This window comes from Perna viridis, chromosome 9, assembly GCF_037379345.1.
Source record: "Perna viridis isolate PV_CMFRI_1.1 ecotype Kerala chromosome 9, ASM3737934v1, whole genome shotgun sequence".
Taxonomy (NCBI): domain Eukaryota; kingdom Metazoa; phylum Mollusca; class Bivalvia; order Mytilida; family Mytilidae; genus Perna; species Perna viridis.
In genome coordinates this window covers 3,084,815-3,102,732 of record NC_142453.1, presented here as the reverse complement: position 1 = coordinate 3,102,732, position 17,918 = coordinate 3,084,815, and the positions used below count along the sequence as shown (strand labels likewise).

General features: G+C 33.0%; 1 protein-coding gene across 4 annotated transcripts; it reads right to left on the bottom strand.

Annotated features, from left to right (window-relative positions):
• Positions 1-7,800: 7,800 nt before the first annotated feature.
• Positions 7,801-17,918, bottom strand: LOC148606123 (uncharacterized). Of its 4 annotated transcripts, XM_088544893.1 has the most exons (9): positions 17,260-17,908; positions 16,745-16,796; positions 13,246-13,575; positions 12,732-12,847; positions 12,113-12,287; positions 11,630-11,731; positions 10,679-10,779; positions 9,580-9,638; positions 7,801-8,967 (listed from the first exon to the last, which is right to left on the bottom strand). In XM_088544893.1, the coding sequence occupies exons 1-4, from the start codon at positions 17,266-17,268 to the stop codon at positions 12,768-12,770; spliced, it is 471 nt and encodes a 156-aa protein (XP_088401019.1). In that variant the 5' UTR covers positions 17,269-17,908; the 3' UTR covers positions 7,801-8,967; positions 9,580-9,638; positions 10,679-10,779; positions 11,630-11,731; positions 12,113-12,287; positions 12,732-12,767. The 4 variants fall into 4 exon arrangements, with proteins under 4 accessions (XP_088401019.1, XP_088401018.1, XP_088401021.1 ...); XM_088544892.1 differs by lacking the exon at positions 10,679-10,779; XM_088544895.1 differs by lacking the exons at positions 10,679-10,779; positions 12,732-12,847 and having other exon boundaries at positions 17,260-17,918.

Here is a 17,918-nt window from a genome sequence, read left to right as displayed (position 1 = left end):
CTGGGATAAATCCACGATATATATATATATATATATACTTATAACTTAATTTTTCGTTTGGACTGATTTGCAAATACTTTATGTACCGGACTTCATTTGTAGTAAATTCAAGGGACGATCTTCCCTCAAATAAAGATAGCGTGGGCAGCTTCTTTTATCTTTTCGCGGTTCGAGGATTTGTTGACACAGTTGTGGGCTTGCAATTATCAGACAGGTATACACGTAGGACTTCATTAGTTGCAACATAATTATTTAATTATGAAACAAGTTGCAGAGTTTTTAAATCAGGAAAACAATAAGTTTCGGTCTAACACAGTGGTTTAATGTACATGTTGCATAACAAGAACAATAAACATTTTACAAGACTTTTTTTTAATATGTTTTGGGGAGGAAAATAAAAGTCACGCAAAATCTCTCACATAAAAGGGTTGAAATCAGGGAAATCTCCCCTATACCGACTGTCAGAGGTTATAAGACCTCACGTCTAGGATATTACCTCTCATACGGCAGTTTTTAAGTCCATTGTAAAACTTTAAAGTTATCTAAATAATATTCATGCTATTTGTTTTAAAGTGGCAATATTTGTGTAATTTTAAGTAACTCTTAAAATGAAGTACAGTTTTATTTTCATTATTTCATAAGTTACAGACCAAAATAAAACGCAATATTTCAAGGCCCACAACTATGTAGATATATCCCAGATAGGAAAATTAAGAATATAATGTGTTTGAAGTGGCTCGAATAAAATGTTAATTACAATAAGGAATAAGTCACTTTTTAAAAGGTAAAAAGGAACTACATAAAAATATAGAGTAAAGGTACAAAATTGACAAAATGACAATATTTCGGGAAATTTTAAAGTAAAGGTTTATTTAGATATTGAGGTTTATTTAATATTTAGATATTAGAATTAAAAGTATCTTTATTCAGAAAAATATACTTCAAATACAATAAACATCCCTACTTTAAAATAAATTAAAACAATTTCCAAACATTTTAATGCTATAATTGATGAACAACTCACGTCGAGACTAATAAGGTTGTTGAGAGCTTTGAATTAAATTGTTGAGACAGTTTAAGACCTAGTTAAGACTGGTTGAGACTAAGTCGAGACTATTCGAGACTGGTAAGACTAGTTGAGACTAGTTTGGACAAGGTGAGACTCGGTCAAGATAATCCAAGTATTTTTCAGACATATTTAGAAAAGTTAAGACATATTTAGCACAGGTTAGAACACAATGTACCCTATTCAGACTTATATAACTTAGTAGTGAATACTTGCAAAAGTTTGATGTTAATGGTTTAGGTTCATTTCAGATGGCATTGAAAATGAAGTAAATCTATATCTTAATGACACTATTTTATTGTCGGAAACTAGTACAGATTTACAATTATTATTAGATAAATTTTGTTTATATTATAGCCAATGAAAACGTAAGATTAATATTAAGAAAACAAAAGTTATAGTTTCCTCGAGGGGTAGAATACCAGATACATCAAATTTCTTTATTAGTAATGAAGAATTAGAAATTGTCAAAAACTATATATATCTTGGAGCATTATTTTCTAAAAGTGGGTCTTTTTTATCCACTCGAAAGCATATATGTGATCAACCTAATTAAGCTATGTATAGTATCATACGAAAATGCCGAACAAACCATTTTACGATTAAATGACGTTTGGATATGTTTGATAAAGCTATCAATCCAATTTTACTTTATGGCTGGGAATTTTGGGGGTTATAAAATTTAAATATTATAGGAAGAGTTCATCTAAACATATACTTCCTTTGAAACAATCAACACCCAGTCTTATGTTTTTTTGGGAATTAGGAAGATTTTCTATTTCATTTATTATCAACATTTATAACAAAAATATATTTGATAGTTGTTACATGTCAAACGTATGGCACAACCCAGAATTCTTGGCCAAAGAGTTGATCGTATTATCAGTTGAAAAACGATTAAAAGACCAATTTAGACATCAATGGTCAGCCGACATGAATGAATCATCGAAATGTCTAATCTATAGACTTTTTAAGAATAATTTCGAATTAGAAGATTATATTTCTATTTTACCATTTAGTTTTGGGCATACATTCTGTAAGTTTAGATGTGGAAATCATCGACTGACGGTGGGGGTGTGGAGGTTGCTTAACATTCCAAAAAGCGGATAGATTGTGTCACCTCTTTGAGTCCCCCGATATCGGAGATGAGTTTCATTACATATTTTCATGTAATTATTTTCGAAATGAAAGGAAGAAATATCGTTCCTACCGTTATTGACAAAAAAAAACAATATTTTGAAGTTTAACTGTACTCATCCCATAATTTAGCTGAACTAGAAAATTGTGTAAATTTATAAAATGTATATCTACTATCATAAATCCTCCTGGTTAGATAACTGTATTCATGTACATGTATTTCCACACATGCATTCATATCTGTATTTTGTATATATGTAATTATCTCTGTAACTATGTGGACCCGTGCAGGTTCGGGTGTCAAAAGATTAGGCCTGTAGCAGCGCTAAGCTTGTCGTAAAGGCGACTAAATAGTGCTCAGAACCCTAGCCAAGAGCTAGGGCGCTCTTTCCACAGGGCAACTTGGTTGTATGCCCCAGGTGGTGGAATGGGGTACCCCTGGCGTGTAACATGCTGGGGTTGTCAGGCTATAACACGGAAAACCTGACCGCAAACCATAGTGGTGCACCGTGTTGGAAAAGATGCCACGGTCCTCGCACTTTAAAAAACCCTACTGTAGTATTCTCCCGGAGTAGGAACCATAGGGCTCCGCCACAGGAGGCTAAATTGCCCGACCCTACCCACCTCTCCCTGTTTCCGGTGGCAATCGTGGTTTCTGGACCCATTGTCCTTGTGTCCCATCCCATTTTTCATTTTATCATTTCATGTTCATTTTATCATCCACTTCATGTTCATCGTCTTAATATAGCTGAAATACTGCTGCTAGGATATTAAACCCCAACAATCAATTAATCAACAACCTGTAACTATATGATAGTTTATGAGAATGAAACCATAGACATAGACATACGAACTCGTCGGTATGACGGCTTGGATGTCAAAAGGTGTGAAGAATCCAAGCCATATAATTCCACATCAATGCAATTAAAGTTATAGTTATTTCATTAGATTAAATAAGCGTGTATTGAGGTGATCAGCTCTAATTAACCTCCGATGATAAATGAAGTGATAATAGTCGGCAAATTAAGAAGGCGATAACAGATTAATTAAATAGTACGTATCACAAGGTATTTACCGGACCGGTCTCTGATACTTTTATACAAATAAGCTTGGGTAAGCTAGGTTAAACATGAAATGCGACGTGGTATTCAGCAGTTTGAAATGGCAGACGACGTAAGCAGTACGAGTATTTTACTGGCTTCAAAGCAATCTTTGGACGGACCCGGTAACGGGGAAATATCTAGGTCGGGAAATATCTCCAGCAAAGCTGAGCAATCCAGAGAGGGATCCGGATGATTTGGACGAAGTTCTTTTAAAATGATTCACTCAAATGAAGGATAGGGATATTCAAATGTCAGGTCCATCATTAATTGAATAGGCTAAATATTTTGCTGACAGTTTAAACATTGACGATTTTAAGCAATAAAACGGTTGTTTAGATAGGTGTATGGAAAGACATAGCATTTCGTTTAAGTTGACATAAATTCCTCGGATATTAATAAATAAATAATTAAGTTAAAATCAATTTTAGAAACGTACAAACCCAATGACATATTTAATGCTGATGAAACTTGCATATTTTATAGACTTGTTCCTGATAAAACTTTGCATTTAAACCTGTAGACTGTAAAGGTTGTAGATGAAGTAAAGACAGAGTTAACTTAATGGTTTGTGCTAACATGATAAATTGCCGGTAATGGTCAGTGACAAATCCCAAAACCAAAGATGCTTTAAAAATGTGAAAACTCTCCCTGTAAGTTACACAAGCAACAAAAAATTATGGATGACATCATCTGAAATTTTCAAAATCTGCCTCTATAATTTAGATAAAACATTTATAGCCAAAAGAGAAAGATTTGTATGTTTTTTAGACAATTGTCCTGCACACCTACGGATTAAAGGATTAAAAGCTATTCATTTAAGGTTTCTACCCCCCAAATACCACAAGTCAAACTCAGCCAATGGACCAGGGTGTAATTTAAAGTTAACTGTCGTAAATTGATAATTGTACGCCACAATATTATATATATTCATGTACTGAATCAATTTATATCGTTCGTTTAAATTTTTACGCCTCAAATAATCGTAAAATTCCAAAAATGTTGTATAAAGGCAGGGATAAAGGGAAAGTAAATGAATCCAATCCAGACGTCTACTAAACACATGCCTATGTTGTAAACGGTTAATATTAAACACTTTGATTTATTTTTAGTTCACCATTCTAATTACTAAGGACCTTTAATAAACACCCAAGAAAAATCGCGATACATCGTAGCATGCAGAAAGCCAGTTTGGGAAATATTGATATTAATGGAGGTTTACATGGAACAGATGTATCAGCATATTCAACATACTGCACAATCAAAGTACATGTACGAACTACTAGTTGGCCTTTCCCAGTTAATAATTTTTAAGTCGAAATTCAACACAAAGATCTCATGGTCGAAACTGTTCGTCAAATCACTCCAACTTCAGCCACAATCATAGAAATAAAGGATGCTCTTAGGTACATGTCTTTTTTAACTAGCTACATTTCTCAGTTGATAAGCTAAATATACGCGTAGATAAGTTATACCTTAATCAAGCTCATCGGTAGTCCTACTCTGATCGATAATGTGGAGGACACGTGGGGTCTGGGATAAGGTCAAAGGCAATATTACGAGAATCATTCTCTTCGGTATATATACAAGAATGCACTACATACAACCCCTAGCGCGCTAATTAATTATGCATGTAAACGATACATGTGATGTATACGAAATGGACCTCCTTAGCCAGGTGTTTCAAAGGCTGGGTTCCGCCACCAACATCCGTTGGGTATCTACTTACAGCCAGATATACCAATGTAATCCAGGTACATGTAAGGGGTGGTCGTGAGAGGTCCGAAAAGGTATTCAAGACTAATAGGTTTTTACATGAGTATTTATTAAAGATCTTTGATCGTTTCCACGAGTGTAAAAAAAAAATACGCCTTTTGACGACTGAGGCACAGCGAAACGACTGATAAGTCAAAAAGTCTCACACGTTTAAAGTAAAATTTTAAACAGTAATATACCCTACATATTGAGTATGGTTTTATATGTGTAAAAGAATGAAACCACATTTGAAGTGTCTAAATTCAGCATCTTTTATTTGGTGTTATACATATATAAAGACATTAATACTTTTCAAAATTGAACATTAATTAATGGTACAGTTTTTTTTTTATAACCAAATAGTGCGACGGAATACGAGTTTAAACCATGTGACAGGCGTGTTAATTGAAGAGAATTGTTTTGGAGAGTGACATAACACAGTACGATCACCTTTAGTTACATACATACAGTATACATGTATACTAGAATAAATAAGAGATTGTACTTGTTAATGCTAAACATTCGTCCAAGTGTTATATTAAAACAAAAACAGACAATTAACTGAACAAAACTTTATGCAAGTTTTGGATTATTTCCTTATTTCAATAAAATTTACCGGACATTACAATATTCTATTCAATACAATAGAAAGTATGCATTAATATTTGTGGTTGTACGTAGCAGTTTGCTATATGCCATTTTGACAGATATTTACTGATTCGTGCACATGCCACGTGCACATTCTTAACCAACCTGTCTGGGGTCGGCTCGTATTTTTCCTAGGGTGCATACATCAGAAAACCCAGATTGGTAGCTCGTTTTATTTTGTTTAGTATTTAAATATGACGCAATCCCGATAGATCAGGACTGAATTATATATCGAAATAAGTCGAAATATTCCAGACGAGCACAGAACACTACCATATTCATTGTCCAAAATACGCAGAGAGAAGAAACAAACCATTTGATGATATTCGAGTGACTGTCCTTAGTATATCTTGTCTAGCTGACACTGCACAATCATAAACTGTGCAAACTTGTGGAAAACTTAATCACTGACAGTTATCGCATAAGAACTGTAATCTCTTGATAATTTAACTAATTTCTTTTTTTTTTGTAATTCAAAGTTGCAAATGTAACATTCTTATTCAAGTTCGATAGTAAAGTCTCAGTTTTATTAAATGTATATATAGTTTTAACTTAATAGTGCATCAGAAGCCTTTTTTTGAGTTTCTGTCTAGAGAAACGCAACATTATCCAAAGTCTTCCCCGAACCACCTATGATTGCTTTCAGACAGCCAGGACACTAGATACACTGTGACGTCAGCTTCATATTCTGACGAGGTCTTAAAGATCGATGGAAAAAGGAGATTCGTGACTAAACTATACGACAAACGCAATAACCCTTCATTTTGTATTGTCAACTATCTTTCGTGTGTGGCAACATTCCCTTGTGTGTGCGTAGTGTTCTTGCACCAGCTACTAATGTTGTGTGCTATCTATTTTGCCGGACTTATTTTAGACTTGACTTGATTATGGATCGGATTAGTGTTCGGTAGTTTTGTTATTATACTTGTGTAAATTCTTACGCTATGTCAGAGCTTGCGGTATTTTTGTTCAGTATACTCTTCTTACAGAAAGGCTTTTGTATCGGGGTTATTTTGCAACAAGATTGATGTCATCACTGCAGTTTTATGGTCGTCAACACGAAGTGTGGATCGTTGAGGTGGAAATCATCTGCATCATGAAACCCAAATTGTTCATCTTTTTATAGTTTTTTTCCCTCTTTCTTCTCGTCTGGAATTTATGTTTCATGAGGAACACGACTTGTGTAATCCTTACAATTAGGATTCTGGAATATGGTTTTGTTGCTTCAGGATGGCAGTCATCACTACAGAAATATAGAATCGTTACGGTGTATCCATCTACGCTATAACACCGATTTGTTCAACATGTTATAGTTTACCATTCCTCTTCTGACGTCTATCCTGGACTCGACTTTTTATTAGCAACTCGGGGGCTATTAGAAAAGCATTGGATGCTCATCCTACAGGTGCAAGTGGTTCATGCTTCCATTTTTTTTTTTTTTTTTTTTTTTGTGGAGTCAGAGTTGATCATTAACTTTTGTTACTTTGTATGTATTATTTTGGTTATTTCATGCTCTCTGTTATGTGTGTATGTTCCAAATGTCTGGGTTTTGTCCCTGATTTACAATCTTTCAATTTCCGCTAAAATCTTGGTTCTCTTGATTACCCTTTCATATTACAGGCAAAATCGTAAAAAACAACTGACAGATCTTTCATATCGTGCCAGACTCGTTACGATTAATCTGACGGAAAAGGGTTATGTTGCTACACGATTGAAGTCATCACTAGAAAGATTTATGGTCGTCATCAAGAACTGTCATACACATTCAAAGTTATAATTTATTCTAAGATAACCAACAGACGAATTATAGGAAACAGAAAATAATATATATTGAAAACAACAGTTTATTCAATAATGGAGTCCGAGTGCTCATTTACCTCTGTTATATTGTATGTTTTATTTTGATTATTTTATGTTCTTTGTTGTATATGTCTGTTTTCCATGTCTGGTCTATATCCTTGCATTACTTTGCTTTATTTCCGTTAGTATTGTAGTTCCCTTGAAAACGTTTTCAAGGCAGGTAATGCATTTTTGCCTTATACTTAATTTATGCTATATAAATGTCATGGACAATTAATGTCCTAACCTGCAATACACATATTAAAGGATTTTATTCTAACAATAAACAAAATATAAGAAACAGAAATATATGTAAATTCTGATTATTAACATGATTAATGAACACATAATTGATTGACGAAATTGCAACGGCTTGGTTTTCTTCTTTTGTTTTATACCTCGATTATGAAAAAGGATTGTCCATTTAAACAAAAAAAAAAAACAACAAAAAAAAAAAAAAAAATAAGCATAACTGATCTAGATACTGTGAATAATTGTTTAAATTTTGTTCTTTGTTTATGAAATATATATCTTAATTTGAACCAATTAAAAGGCTACTTTCACTTTGAAATCACTCCTCTAACCTGTTTGTGCAGATCTGTCTGATACCAGTGTGACTTAACGTCTATCATTAACCTCGGATGCGATGTTCGGTATTAACATAAATGCCATAAATACATTAAAAGGTGAAAGCTGCATCAATAGAACGAAATTGAACTATATAATACAATGAGAATGTAAAGTTAGTTAATGGTTATTCAAGTCCATACTATAAATATGTAAAAGTGCTAAGATGTAATAAAGATACATTTATCATCTCCCATATAAAGATTGTTTATTTGAAGCCTATCTGCAGGACATCGATAATTTTTAAAGTCCGTCGATCAAGGTACAAGGGTCAGATTATTACTAAAACAAAATCGAATAAATGTAGATTCACAAACAAGTACAATGCTGTACAAAGTAAATAAACAATAAAAAAAAACAACTATATTCATGAACGGGATACATTTGTGTTGCTGTACGAATTACAAACACAATGACAAGTTACACCCATTATGCATACATTAAATTGTTTGAAGAGAATATATATGTAAGAAAGAAATAAAAGGAAATTATATGTAAACAAACACCACTGAACTATATGTAAAAACAATACTGAATATATTAAGAATATTTTAAAAATACCATTTACATTGATTTGTAGGAACTCAGGTTGTTTTGTTTGCAAACCAAGTTGAGTAGTACGGATAAAAGTTCATTATTGGAACAATACAAACTTATCAACTGTTTCATTCAATATACGATATAATGTATGAACAGTAGTCACTTGCTCAATCCAATGTTTGGTATGTGTACTCAATAACTCATATACAATGACCTTTGTTTGCAATGTCGTTGCATTATATTCGGTAGTTCTTCCTGCAATATAACACAATTATATTCATAGTATTTAATTCTCTCCAGATAATGTCATGTTAACTTAAGTTTGCGTTGGTTGTACAAATATATATAGTCGTTTCTGAATTTATTCTAAGATCTACGCAATATTTTCATATATTGAATGAATAAGCACACAAGGTTTATGTTTTATACTTGTATTTATCGCACGCAAAGTTTATGCGAAGGAATTTGCACAGTATTTTACAATTTTAAAATAACTTTTAAATGATGAAAAATTCGATGAAAGTCCACTGGTGGTTATTGTGATTTGGTGCAAAGCTTTTTATAAAATGGTGATAAATATATGACCCATGTCAAATATACATGTAACTATAAATCAATTTTACCAACGTGACAACAGAACAGGTCGTCATTGTAACACAAAGGTTGCGTTTTCAAAGAAATATGAAGGAACTAAAATCGAAATAAATCACAGACACTCAATATTGTACGTTGTATGTTGCAAGAAAGGGGGGAAGGGTGGTGCGACAAAACTATAATACAATGATGCTTCAGTTTTTTATTTTGATTCTTATATGATCTTTATTGTTAATCCTCAACAAAACAAAATATATTAAAAACTAAACCTACCTTAGTACATATATGCTAACTGTTGCGAAGTACAAAATGTATGTTTTTCCTTGCACTACCTATATTTTAGAAACAGAAATATTTAACAATGTAGAATCAATTAAAGTATGACGTTCAAAAGACCTGCATTGAACGGTCTTAACGTTCTTGATTTGAAAAAGGAAAATACTTATATGTGCATGTTATAACCGGTTAAAACAATATAAAAGTAGGAGATGAGGTATAATGTAAAGGCGAAAGTCATCATCAAAACCAAAGCAACGAACTATATAACTTTTAAAGGTCACCGCACGGTCTTCGATAATTGGCAAAACACATACATCTAACATAAAGCAACAATTAAATGAAATAAGACAAAAAATCAACTGTATCTATATTTAAAAAAACACAAAACGAATAAAAAGAAACATAAAAAAACAAAGAAAATCACTAGGGCTGCTGTTTATCGGCTTAGTACAAATACAAGTTTTCAATGCATGATAGTTTCTATAAAATATGGAATATATTGGATACTACACAAAGATGTATTAAAAAGTAATCAAGGGAACCAAGGTTACAGCGTTAATCAAAAGAATGTAATCCAGGGACAGAGGCCAGACATGGAAAACAATACAAAGTAACAAAGGCAAATGGGCAACTCAGAATCCAATAAACAGGAGAATGAACCAGGTTCACCGGCAGGGTAAGCGTCCTCTGCTTTTCTAGAAACATCCGCCGAGTTGCTCATAAAAAGTCAAGTCCTGGGTGGACAAACGAGGAACGGGAAACTATAACCCGTTGAATAAATCAGTTTTCAATGTGCAGATAGATACACCATAACGATCCACGAGTACAAGATGACGATCAAAAAACTTCTGTAGTGATGACTTCAATCTTGTAGCAACATAACCCTGTTCCAGAAGCCAGTTTGTTGGAGTTCTAGCGCGATTCCAAAAGTCTGCGTAGTTTCGGGAAGCTCTGGCATAATGTATGAGTTGTGATATGAACACTCCATACGCAGGTGCTGAAAGGATGTTGCTACAGATGAAAGGAAAGTTAACAATTCTGAATGAAAAGCCATCACGTTTGTCGTAAAGTTTGGTCAATAGTTTTCCTTTACCATCGATTTCTAAGTGAAGGACAAGATATGTGGCTGACTTCACAGTGTCTGTAGTATCCTTTATCTCAAGTTCTTTGGGGTAGATTCGATGTATCAAATCCCTGAAATTAGGATTGTTTAAAGATAATACGTCATCTTTATAGTGGAAACTGAGATTAAAGGATCTAGCTAAACAATATTCTTTCTTTCGGATCAGATCAGCTATAAAGTCAGCCTCATAAGAGTGCAGGAATAGGTCAGCAAGTAAAGGAGCACAATTTGTTCCCATTGGCATGTCGACCGTTTGTTGAAAAACACGTCCACCACTCTGGACAAATATGTTGTCGATTAAAACTTCCAGCATTTTGTAAACATCTTTCTCTGTATATTTGAAAGATGATTTGGAATTATTTCTTACAAAGTATGAGGAATCTCTACCAAGAACTATATATTTGTATCTAGGTGTACCGTCTAGTTTGGAAACATAACGATGTATAATGTTTTTAAGTCGGGATTTTAACTGAGTATTGGGAATAAAAGTATACGGTGTTGAAAAAATCATAGGCTTTTATGCTATTATATTCAATAGTCTTGAACTGTTTGTCTCCAAAAGATCTTTCGACTTTTTTAGGATCCACATTGAATTAATACAACTACGGGAGTAAAAAGTGTTGTGGTAGGACTGCAGACCCTCTTTGACAGTTGTGAGTATAGAAGTTAAAAGTTTTGAATGAGGTTTTGTGGTACAGTTTGCAGATCCAGCTATGAAACATTGTTTGTATGGATTCTTGTGGAGTTTAGGAGTAGAAGACAGCACATATTTATGGGTTTCTTCTTTGGAGGGCGTGGTAGCTGTATAGGTCTTATCACTGCTATTATTTTCTACGTCTACCTCTGATAATAAACATTGGATGTAAAACGTTTTGCAGACAAAAACTTAAAACTTAATAATTTTGTAATTCACCAACTTACTTAAAGATTTATGCAAGCAGATGCGGAATACACAAATTAAAATGGCCACGCTGCTGATGCTACAAATAACAATTGTAATAGTATGCTGCCTTTTGGGTGTACCTGAAACATAGAAGCAAAACATTAGTGTGCGAGATGACCTAAATATATTATTATATAGATAACAGTAATTTACTGAATGTGTGTTGTAATAAAAAAAAATTCACATTGTGCAACAAATTCGGTAATATGTTGAAACCTGCAACGAATAATGGAAAAAACCTATATAATAACTAGGATAATCAATTAGTTATCGTAGATTATATAATGGAATCACTCGTTCCGCGAACTGCAGTTTACAGCTAAACATAGTTCTTGAACTGGTTATGAATTGTATTTTGGCTTTCATACGACTATTATCATCTGCAGTTGAAGAGATCTTTTGAAACGTAGGCTAAATTTAAAAAAAAAAAATTTTTCTTATAATTTATTTGATATCTGTACCTTCCGTTCCAGTAGTTGATGCTATGTTTCTGTTGACGAGGGTTACGTTTTTCGTTCGATACATGCAGACAACTCTTATAAATCCGTCAGGAAATGAGTCGATTGTCTGTGTAGTGTTTATGTACGCATCATACAACATACTATTATTTGATACGTTTAGTGAAAGTACTGAAGTCTGAAAAAGTGTTGTGAATGTAATTAATTATTAGGATTGAGTTATTGCATTCCTTTTCTTGATTGTGGAATTAAAAATATTTAGTAGAGCAGTGAATGTACTTAATGTGACACTGCATCCGGTCAATTATATTATTTTGTTTAATGTGTGTATGTATATATGTTATTTAATATTTATGCACTATTTCCTTTTGTGTAATATTCGTGTTTTCCTTTATGGGGTAGATTTTTATATCGTTTACATTTACCATTAAAGTATTTGTTTGATATGCATTTCATATTGCTTCGTGGTTTGCCATCTCTGTATTGTCATTTTATTATATTATACTGAATATGTGTATTCATCTTAATTTGTCATTAATATCAATTACTTTTTGTTTGAATGTTTAGGTACTTTTTGAAGATATAAAGAACTACTTCAAACGTTTTAAAGATGTGAGTTTACCTTCAAGTGAATGCTACAATATGGTTGGGGATACATTTAAGATAACCGGATGGAAAGCGCTACCAAATTATCCTTTTGTGCGATATTTACTACTATTGAATCTGTTGTAGGTAAAACTAAAACAGAATACAGTATTATGAAGTATAACAACATATTTTTGCAAAGTGAAAAAAGGCAGGATATTTGTTTTAATATGTTTTTTGTCCATTTATGGAGCTAATTTTCCCCGTAAAATACTAAGAGATTAACAATTAGTTAACAGAATAAAACATAATACAATTCAAATAGAAAAAGAAATAACCAAACTGACAAAAATCGAACACACACACACAGAGAGAGAGAGAGAGAGAGAGAGAGAGAGAGAGAGAGAGACGCGCACATACCCACATATATATACATGTAAAAAATATACTTAAATACATAGCTTAAAACTGTTTTCACACATATGACTGTTTGTTTCTATAATATTGTCACAAACTCATATAGTTTAGTGATAAACTTAATATATATTTACCTAAAACATCTGTTTTTGTGTTTTTGAATGGATACATCTGTACTCTTGCTATGTCAAAGGCATACTGACATGTGACGTATGTAGTGATATCATATAAACTGATGTCATTGATTTTCAACATTGAAGTACATTGACCCATTTCAGTTTCCTTGTATTTATTTGGGTTCTTGCATTGTTCGTTCTGGCAGAGAAACCTGTGTCCTGCCTCGCCAAACCACCGGAAGCCAGAACTACATTGTCCTTTGCCATTATTTACTTGACATTTAAATAATGCACTTTGCCCCAAGCGGAGGATTTCATTTTCTAATTTTAGCGAAACATTGTTCGCCGCTGTAAAAAGGAAAATATGTTTAAGCATCATTTTTTTGTGCTTGAATTGAGTTACAGAAACATATTGTTACATGCCTATTTCAGGTGAAACCACTTGACAAATAAAAACAATAATGTATAACGTACAAGTAAAGAGGATAATGTTCATGGGGTGTTAATTTAATAAGAAAAAAAAACAATAAAAAACAAACAAACAAACCAAAAAATAAAAATAAAAAAATAATCCGCGCAATATCAGGGCTTGACTGATATATACAACTATTATTTTTAGCTAAATATAGGATCGGGACAATTTTTGCCGACCCATTATTAAAGAATATTCGCAAAAATAACTGTGAAACCATAAATAATATACCGTTAAGAGGATACTATTCCCGAGATAATAATTTTGACAAATAAATTAAAATGAAAAAAAATATTAAAATGGATGACAGTAACACTACCATACTAATTTTAGGAAATAACTCCTGAATGCCGGGTAAAATACACATTTTAGAATGGGTAGCACCACATTTTTATTTTTAACAGAGCAATCCCGGCATGTAAGAATAATTCTAATTTCTTAAATGGCAAACAAATCAATTCATTCGATGAAGCACTCTTAAGGGAATCGAAATATTTGAGTCTTCCAACAACCCCCCAAAATTATTTTAAAATAAAGAGACAGGCATTTCAACATTTCAATAAAAATATTATAGTACATGTATATTAATGTAAAACAGTAATCAAGGGACCAAGGTTACAGCGGTAATCAAAAGAATGTAATCCAGGGACAAAGACCAGACATGGAAAACAGACATACACAACAAAGAATATAAAGTAACTAAAATCATACATACAAAGTAACAAAAGCAAATGAGCAACTCAGACTCCACTAAAAACTGGTAGGGTAAGCGTCCTCTGCTTTTTTAGAAACACCCGCCGAGTTGCTCATAAAAAAAACAAGTCCGGGGAGGACAAACGAGGATGGGAAAATTATGAACCGTTGAATAAATCAGTTTTCGTGGTGCAGATGGATACACCATAACGATCCACGAGTTCATGACGACGACCATAAAACTTTTGTAGCGATGACTTCAATCTTGTAGCAACATAACTGTGTTCCAGAAGCCTATTTGTTAGAGTTCTGGCGCGATACAAAAAGTCTGCGTAGTTTCGGCAAGCTCTGGCATAATGTATGACTTGTGATATGAACACTCCATACGCAGGTGCTGAAGGGATGTTGTCATAGATGAAAGGAAAGTTAACAATTCTGAATGAAAAGTCATCACGTTTGTCGTAAAGTTTGGTCAATAGTTTTCCTTTATCATCGAAGGTCAAGATATGAGGCTGACTTCACAGTGTCTATAGTATCCTTTATCTCGAGTTTTTTGGGGAAGATGCAATGAATCAAATCCCCGAAATTAGGATTGTTTAAAGATAATACGTCATCTATATAGCGGGAACTGAGATTAAAGGATCTAGCCAAACAATATTCTTTCTTTTGGATCAAATCAACTATAAAGTCAGCCTCAGAGTGAAGGAATAGGTCAGCAAGTAAAGGAGCACAATTTGTTCCCATTGGCATGTCGACCGTTTGTTGAAAAACACGTCCACCACAATGGACAAATATGTTGTCGATTAAAACTTCCAGCATTTTGTAAACATCTTTCTCTGTATGTTTGGAAGATGATATTGAATTATTTCTTACAAAGTATGAGGAATCTCTACCAAGAACTATATATTTGTATCTAGGTGTACCGTCTTTTTTTGAAGAACAATGATGTATAATGTTTTTAAGTCGGGATTGTAACCGAGCATGGGGGATAGAAGTATACAGTATTGAAAAATCATGGGTTTTAATGCTATTATATTCAGATAATAGTCTTGAACTGTTTGTCTCCAAAAGATCTTTCGACTTTTTCAGGATCCACATTGAATTAATACCACTACGGGAGTAGGACTGCTGATCCTCTTTGTGAATATAGAAGTTAAAAGTGTTGAAAGGGGTTCTGTGGTACATTTTTCAGATCCAGCTATGAAACGTTGTTTGTATTGATTCTTGTGGAGTTTAGGAATCCAATACAAAGACGGTAAATCACAATCATCGTCCTTGGTAGGGAGACCAAAAGAGCATAGCAAACATTTATGGTTTTCCACAATCTCTTCATTGGAGACTATGGTAGCAGTATAGGTCTTATCACTGCTATAATTTTCTACGTCTACCTCTGATAATACACATTTGATGTTTACGTTTTGTAGACAAAAACAATGTTGTTTTGGACTTTGTCTGCTGGTACGACAATATACTTGTCATGTATAGTAGACAATGTTTTTGCTACATGGGGGTCTTTGAAAACTGATGTAGCTGACCTACCTAAAACTTTTGTTCGTTTCAAAATTAAAGATTTCACGGCATTTAACCACTCTGACAGAGAATCAATGTTTTCTTGTTCTCGTTTTATCCATTTCCTTGCTAAAACGATGCAACACTTATAATACAAATTGAACAACTGTTATTTGGAACATATTCATTGTCAATGGGATTTTCTGGTTTCTTTGTCACCTTGTTTCCTATTTTTTGGACCGTTACTTTATAATTTGATTCATATCAGTTTACAATTATTGAATATTAAACGGTGGTAGAGATTTTAAAAGGCATATTTATTTCTATACTTTTTCAGACGACATATTTTACACCTGATTTCACGAGGACGTGTTGAAAGAACAGCCTAAGAATTTGAATCCATAAATGAATAGAGCCGTTTTTTATTGAAATATCACCGGCTTGTCCTTTTCATACATGTAACTAGTGAACGCTTACAATCAAAGTGACCAATTCGTTAGAATGATTGCGCAAGTGCGAGCAGGGAATTACACAATATGTCACACTATTTTCAAAGCTTATCTGCTTTTATATAAGTCCAAGGCAAAACATTGTCTGTTTGAATCTTGATTTCATGGTTCAACACTACTCACGAGAACTACGAAATTAGCATAAAAATTTTTGTTTTTACTAAAATACGCACCTGCACACAAAATGCAATCATCACTTGCATTAAGAAAAAAGTAATGAACAATTAGGGTTATACTAGTTTAACTTCTCGCCATTAAAGCGAAGGTACATATAAGTATATTTTGCGTTTTGGTTTATTGCTGTAACGTTTAGTTATGCCTTTCAGTTACTTACCAGAGCTAACTACTTGTAAGAAAACCACAATTGAAACAAAGGAAGTAGGCTTCTACAAGGAATATTGATACTTGATTAGAAAATGCTTTCCAAATTATGTTTTACAAAGAACGAATTACAAATCAACATTTTCAACAGGGTTATTTGATTCAGAATACACGTAAAAGGTACACGTTGGTATCATGCAGCAAATTCATGTTCTTATGAAATACTTTCAATACGATTGATATTTCAACTTATATTTGAAAGTGACTTACTTTAGGAATAAATACATATATATGCTGCATAATGATTCTGTATGAATTAGTCGAATGATTCATATTTATTCTGATATCTGCCTTTTAAGTATACCTTAGATATTTAAAATGTGACACTAACTGGTAACAAGTCTACAAATCTACATTGTACAAGTAGGATATTATAAATGCAGATAATTATTCAAATTATTTACCCAGCATGTGTAGATTCACATATGTTCGGATAACTTACTTTTTTTTACATACAAAAGTACCTACCTTGGACATGTAGGATCTGAAATCCACTCATTGAATTATTTTTCACTATGAAATAGAATGCTTCTGTTTTAAGATTATTCAACGATTATTATCTGCACACCTTCTCTTCTGCAATATAAACTGATAAAACCTCCCATCTAAAAAGTCATTGAAAGTCACGCATATTTTCATGATGCACAATTTAAAATCGTACTGGAGTTTGATACCTAGTCAGAAAAAAAGATACAAAATTGAAGGTTGATATTATGGTCTGTACTTTCGATAAAAGACTGATTTCTGAAGTTTGTTTTTAAAATGTGTAACAATCTTTGGTTCAATGCAGTTTATATGTCCTGTTACTAAAAATATACATATCTGAACACAGCACATATTATTACTTGTTTTTGTGCCATTTCTACAGAATTATTGTACCGAAACCAAGGACAGCAAGTAATGTTGTAATCATTAATATCAGTGACAAACAACTCCAAAATAACTTTAAAAACATACTATTTAGGAAGTTACAACTTATAATTGAGTGCAAGGTTCATTAATACGTTAACAATGATTAGGAATCTAAATCTCTATTTTTTTTTAAATTGTTTTTATTCCAAAAACGTCACAAGGAAGGAAAAAACACTTGCATAATCCTCGTTTAAGCTATTTGCACTTGAACAAAT